The following is a 6,465-nucleotide window of genomic DNA, read 5'->3' on the forward strand; positions in this document are numbered from 1 at the left end:
CCCCCCATCCCAATCCTTCTCCTTCCCCCCTCCCCCCCACCCCCTTCTGAAGGAAATGTTTTTATGCATAATTCTTTGGTAATAGTTGGATGCCGGTGGTTTATGCCTGTAATCCTAGCCACTCAGGAGGCTGAGATCTGATGATCATGGTTCAAAGCCAGCCCAGGCAAGAAAATGAATGAGACTCATCTCCAAATAACCACCAGAAAACCAGAAGTGGTGCTGTGGCTTAATGTGGTAGAGCACTCGCTTGAGTGCAAGAGCTCAGGGACACCACCACCATCACCACCAAAAATTCCTTGGTGATAGCTATCACAAAGACCCAAAACCAGCGCTGGTGGCTCACACCTGTAATCCTAGCTACTCAGGAGAGGCTGAGATCTGAGGATCGCGGTTCAAAGCCAGCCCTGGCAGGAGAGACTGTGAGACTCCTATCTCCAATAAACCACCAGAAAACCAGAAGTGGTGCTGTAGCTCAAGTGGTAGAGCGCTTGCCTTGAGCTGAAGAGCTGAGGGACAGTGCCCAGGCCCAGAGTTCAAGCCCCACGACCAACAAAAACAAAACAAAACAAAGACCCAAAACCACAAGCTTGCACAAAACCCACAGAAACCACATGGAAAAGCACATTTATAACCATAACATCTTTTTTGTTTTTTTGCCATGGGACTTAAACTCAGGGCCGAGAAGCTGTCCATGAATTCTTTTGCTCAAGGCTAGGGCTCTACTACTTTGAACACAGCTCCACTTCTTGTTTCCTGGTAGTTAATTGGAGATAAGAGTATCAGACTCTTCTGCCCCATCTGGCTTTGAATTGTGATCCTCAGATTTCAGCTTCCTGAGTAGCTAGGATTACAGGCATGAGCCACCAGCACTTGGCTCTTAACATTCTTGTTATTTATTGGAGACCACTGTTCTCCCTAAGCAAGACTGAAAGTACTTGACAGTGCAAAAGTACAATGTCAAGAATGCCTACAAGACAGATGTCACTTAGGCAAAGTACAGAGGCATGCACAGGAAAACAGTGGCCCTGTCTTTTATACTAAACCTGCACCCATGATTAGAAATAAGAAAATAGATTACTCAAGAATATTATCATGCCAGGTGCCAGTGACTCACACCTGTAATCCTAGCTACTCAGGAGGCTGAGATCTGAGAATCGCAGTTCAAAGCCAGCACAGGCAGGAAAGTCCGTGAGACTCTTATCTCCAATTAACCACCAGAAAGCTGGAAGTGGCATTGTGGCTCAAGTGTGAGAGCGATAGCTTTGCTGAAGAGCTGAGGGACAGTGCCTAGGCCCAGAGTTCAAGAATGATGTATGCTATGTGATGGAAAGAAAAATTCATTTTGAAGAGGCAGTCAGATTTTAACCTTTCTCCTGTCACTCGTTCTTGTTCTTGTAGTTTAACATCCAGAAGTAGGTAGGGTGGGGTAGATTAACTACCTTTCTTCAACTTTCCTCCTAGTTTCAACTTCTGAGGCTGCCCCTTTTTACATTTAAATAAATTTCCTTTATCTGTCTACGGATAATTTTCTTCATCCTGCCTCAGTATGATCTTACCCTCCCTCCAACGATGCAGTATAATTCTTTGGTTTGTAGACTGTTTTAAAATTAATTTGAATACTTTAGGGAAAAGTTCTGGATTTGTACCTTTTAAAAACACCCGCTTAAAAGTACTTTGTTAAAATAGTTTCAGAGGTCTTTGGATCCATTTGATTAGAACTTCACCTAGATTTATGTGGATTATCTCGACAAGATCACCAACACATTCCAAGAGCACACATGAAAACCTTTCAACTTCATTCAGAATCGTAGCCACCATAGAGGTAGCCACCATAGAAACTTTCAGGAATGAACATTCACATTCCCTCTACCATAATATTCCCGAAGGGAAAAGCGCCAGATTGCATAACACCTCGACAGCGAGTGAAAGGCACCACACAGCCTTCTCACCATCCAACAAAGGTGTTGACCAGGGTTCTTGAGCTCGCCCCCCACTCAGTTACTAGCCCCGGTTCACATAACTAGGCAGCCAATTGGGCCGTGTGGATGCCGTGCATCCTGGGAGTTGTAGTTTCCGACTCCCTCCTGCAGACTACAAGCTCCACAGAGCGGCTGGAGGACGGTTGCCTGGTGTCACCAGCGAGCCGCAAGTATGGCGGCGGCGCGCGCCGACGGGACTTTGCCTCCGGGAGAAGGTAAGGGGATTCCGCACCCCTGACTTCACGGTTTATTTGGTGGAGCTGTATTACACAGTCGCCTGATGGAGAGGAGAAGCCTAGGTTTGGAAGAGCAGTTCTGAACCAGTTCTTCGGATGCGGGGCTGTGGGCATCGGAGAGGCGCGCTGTCTTGTGGGAGTTGTAGTTTCAGGACGCTATGTAGCCCTGTAGCATTGCGGCGAGCGCGGGGTAGGGGGACTTCAACCCCCAGGAGCCTTCGCGATCCAGGGCACCCCAGTCCCGCGCTCCCCTAGCCTGGCTGGGTGGTGGGTTTCGGACTGCGGTGACCTTTCTGGGACATTTACTTTTGAGTTCCGATGGTGCCCGAGGGAAATTGGCCGGATCTCTCTTTTGCTTCGGCCGTCGCCCTTTCCCCTCCGTTTCTAGAACGTTCCGGAAGCATCACATCAACTACTGCTCCGTAGACTGCCTGAACTGTTCCTTGGAAGTGGAGGGTGGGCGCGATGAAAGAAAAAATCCGGGGGGTGACCCAGGGTCCGTGGTCTTCCACTCCCTCGTTGTGCGGACCCGGTAGGCCCCGGGTTCGAGGGTGCCCGAACCCGACCGCGCTTGCGGTCGGCGGGGAGCTCGCTGCGACGCCGGCCGACCCGAGGTCCTTTTGTTTGGGCTACGGGTCGGAGGCTTGGGGGGGGGGGTTCCGGGCTCGCCTCCGCGCCCGGGGCCGACGGTCCGGGAGCCGGGGATCCCTGCAGGAGGAGGTGGCCGGAGGGTGGGAGAGGTGTGTGCACCGCCGTGGCTGGGACGGCGCTCGGGTGCGTGGCGTTCCCCGGGGGCTCGTCACCCCCCCTCGAATGCCAGGAGCCCCTACACCCCGCAGGGACGGGGAAAGCCTCCCGGAAGGGGAGCCGCACACCCCCGTGTCCCCCCTGCCATCCTAATAAGACATTTGAAATTGGCAGTTGCTCTGGCCCCGCCCCCTCAGGGAGCTCCTTTCTTCCCCTTTATCCTGTCGCCTTTCCAGAGTATTCTGAACGCCTTGCTTCTGTGACCTCTCCTTTTACTGGCTTCCCGTGTGGAACATGGATAAGACTGGCATTATCAACATCCTCATCCTACAGGAGTCACTAACTTAGCCCGGCGCCGGTGCCTCACGCCTGTCATCCTAGCTACTCAGGAGGCCGAGATCTGAAGATAGCGGTTCAAAGCCAGCCTGGGCAGGAAAGTCCGTGAGACTCTTATCTCCAATAAACCACTAGAAACCTAAAAGTGGTGCTGTGGCTCAAGTGGTAGAGCACTCACCTTGAGCTGAACAGCGTAGGGACAGCGCCCAAGCCCAGAGTTCAAGGCCCACAACCGATGAAAAAAAAAAAAACAACCCCAAAACAACAACAACTTGCCTACAATACCACAGTGGTTAATGCGATCTGAACTACAGTGCTTTGTTGAGGGTTGTATGTACATAATTTCTCCTTTAACTCTCACCCCAACCTTAACTGAACTGTAGATTTCTAAAATAGTTCGGGCCTTTGGCATATAACCATATTTAAAGTTGATCATTTTCATTAATTTTGTTTGTTTTTGGTGCTGGTCCTGGGGCTTGAACTCACGGGCTGGACACTGTCTCCCAGCTTTTTTTTTTGTTCAAGATTAGTGTCCTACCACTTGAGCCACAGCTTCACTTACTTTTTTTTTGTCAGTCATGGGGCCGGAACTCGGCCTGGGCGCTGTCCCTCAGCTCTTCAGCTCAAGGCCAGCACTCTACCACTTGAGCCACAGTGCCACTTCCGGCTTTTTCTGCTTTTGTGGTGCTGAGGGGTCTCATGCATACAAGGCAAGCACTCTACCACAAAGCCGCCTTCCCAGCCCCCACATCCCTTTTTTTTGATGGTTAATTGGAGATAAGAATCTCATGGATTTTCCTGCCCTGGCGGGCTTTGAATCACCATCCTCCAATAGCCCTCTGAGTAATGAAGATGAGAGGCATGAACCAGCAGCAACCAGCTTCACTTCCAGTTTGAAAATGCTGTATTATAAACAAAATATGGAATTATTAGTTCATGCATAAATGTGAACAATATGAAAATATAGAATCATATACCATAGAAACATTTTCACAAATGTTATTTGCTATCTCTAAAGAAAAGTGAGTATATCATCAACCTGTGGTTATTTAGAATTCTAGACGGCTTCAGTCTTAAAAATTTTGATTTTCTGTTTTCTAATTTATGTAGAGATTTTATTCTATCCCTGTGTTCTGCTGCTGTATTTATTTTGTGTTTTCTAACAAATTTTTCTTTTTAAGGATCAGTAGTCAATTGGTCAGGCCAAGGACTACAGAAATTAGGTCCAAACTTACCCTGTGAAGCTGATGTACACACTCTGATTCTGGATAAAAATCAGATTATTAAATTGGAAAACCTAGAGAAATGCAAACAATTAATACAGGTGGGTATTGCTGTCTAAGAAAGAGTTACATAGGACTAATTTATAATCACACAAAAGAAAGCAGAAAGCATTCACGACTAAAAATCACTACATGTTTTCTTCAATTTTTACATGGCAGCTCTCTTGAAAATGAACCCAGATGTGCTACATTTAGACTAGAAAAAGCATTGTTAAACAAACAAAACAGTTTAGATTGAAAAAACACTAAGGCAACTTTTTTCTTTCCTTTTTTTTTTTTTTTTTTTTGCCAGTCCTAGGACTTGAACTAACTTTTGCCTTTGTGATGGGGAAAGGAATTCATTTGCATTTGTTTGCTACTTCAGTATGTTTGGTGCTGGTGTGTGTGTGTGTGTGCTGGTGTGTGTGTGTGTGTGCTGGTGTGTGTGTGTGTGTGTGTGTGTGTGTGCTGGGGTGTGCTGAGGTGTGCTGGGGTGTGTTGGTGCTGGGGTGTGTGTGTGTGTCCCGCATTCCTGGCACTTAACCTCTGGGACTTAGTACTGTTCTGAGCTTTGTGGGGTGTGTGTGTGTGTGTGTGTGTACTGTTCTGAGATTTGTGGGGTGTGTATGTGTGTGTGTGTGTCCTGCATTCCTGGCACTTGAGACTGAGTACTGTTCTGAGCTTTGTGGGGTGTGTGTGTGTGTGTGTGTGTGTGTGTCCTGCATTCTTGGCACTTGGGACTGAGTACTGTTCTGAGCTTTGTGGGGTGTGTGTGTGTGTCCTGCATTCCTGGCACTTGGGACTGAGTACTTTTCTGAGCTTTGTGGTATGTGTGTGTGTGTGTCCCGCATTCCTGGCACTTAACCTCTGGGACTGAGTACTGTTCTGAGCTTTTGTGCTCAAGGCTAGCATGCTACCACTGAGCCACAGCTCTTCTGGCTTTTGGGGTAGTTAATTGAAAAGTCTCATGGAGTTTCCTTTCTGGACAGGTTTCAAACTATGATCTTCAGATCTCAGACTTCTGAGTAGCTAGAATTACAGGCTTGAGCAACTGGTGCCTGAGTTCCTGATTTTGTTCTAGGTTTTGATTGTTGAGCTTATATTCACAAGTTGTTGGTGTGTTAAAATTTTCTTTAAGCAGTTAGGGATGTGCCACAAGTTCTTTACCTAGCAACCTTGAGGCTTTGAGTTCAATCCTTATGGCTGGGAAAATAAACAAAAACCAACAAACAATAACTGTAGCAATTGAAGGAGATCAATTTTATTTGTATTTTCTATTGTTAGGAACAACAAAAACATAGTTATAATGTAGATAATAGTTTTAGATAATATATGTGAAAAGTACAAACTGAGTTTGTGCATTTGTGAACATTTGGCCATCTAAACAACCCTTTTCAGCCACTGTAATGGATATGAATATATGAGTGTGTGTATGCTTATATGTTTATACACATGTGGGGATAATGATGTTTCCTTTTCACAGTTGTCAGTGGCTAATAATCGCCTGGTTCGGATGATGGGAGTGGCCAAACTGACTCAACTCCGAGTATTAAATTTACCTCACAACAGCATTGGCTATGTGGAAGGTCTAAAGGAACTAGTACATTTGGAATGGCTGAATTTGGCAGGAAATAATATTAAGGTAAGTTGTTACTTGTTTGCACTAGTTTTTTTTTTTTTTTTTAGAATTGCCAATCTGTTCTCTTAAAAAAAAATCAAAACAAAACACATAGAAGGGGCTGGGAAAGTGGCTCAGTGGTAGAGTGCTTGCCTTGCATGCATGAGGCCCTGGGTTCGATTCTTCAGCACCACGTAAGCAGAAAAAGCTGGAAGTGGTGCTGTGGCTCAAGTGGTAGAAGGCTAACCTTGAGCTGAAGAGCTGAGGGACAGTGCCCAAGCCCA

The 6,465-nt window shown here is 46.6% G+C and overlaps 1 protein-coding gene across 1 annotated transcript in view; it reads left to right on the top strand.

Moving 5' to 3' along the window:
• Nucleotides 1-2,122: 2,122 nt before the first annotated feature.
• The window catches only part of Cep97 (centrosomal protein 97kDa), a 26,740-nt gene continuing 22,397 nt past the window's right edge, over nt 2,123-6,465 (top strand). Inside the window, exons 1-3 of the mRNA XM_013024111.1 lie at nt 2,123-2,197; nt 4,483-4,625; nt 6,047-6,205. Of these exons, the coding sequence (XP_012879565.1) occupies nt 2,155-2,197; nt 4,483-4,625; nt 6,047-6,205 (345 nt within the window). The 5' untranslated portion in view covers nt 2,123-2,154. The remainder of the gene's footprint in view (nt 2,198-4,482; nt 4,626-6,046; nt 6,206-6,465) is intronic.

Source organism: Dipodomys ordii, unplaced genomic scaffold, assembly GCF_000151885.1.
Source record: "Dipodomys ordii isolate 6190 unplaced genomic scaffold, Dord_2.0 Scaffold73, whole genome shotgun sequence".
NCBI lineage: Eukaryota > Metazoa > Chordata > Mammalia > Rodentia > Heteromyidae > Dipodomys > Dipodomys ordii.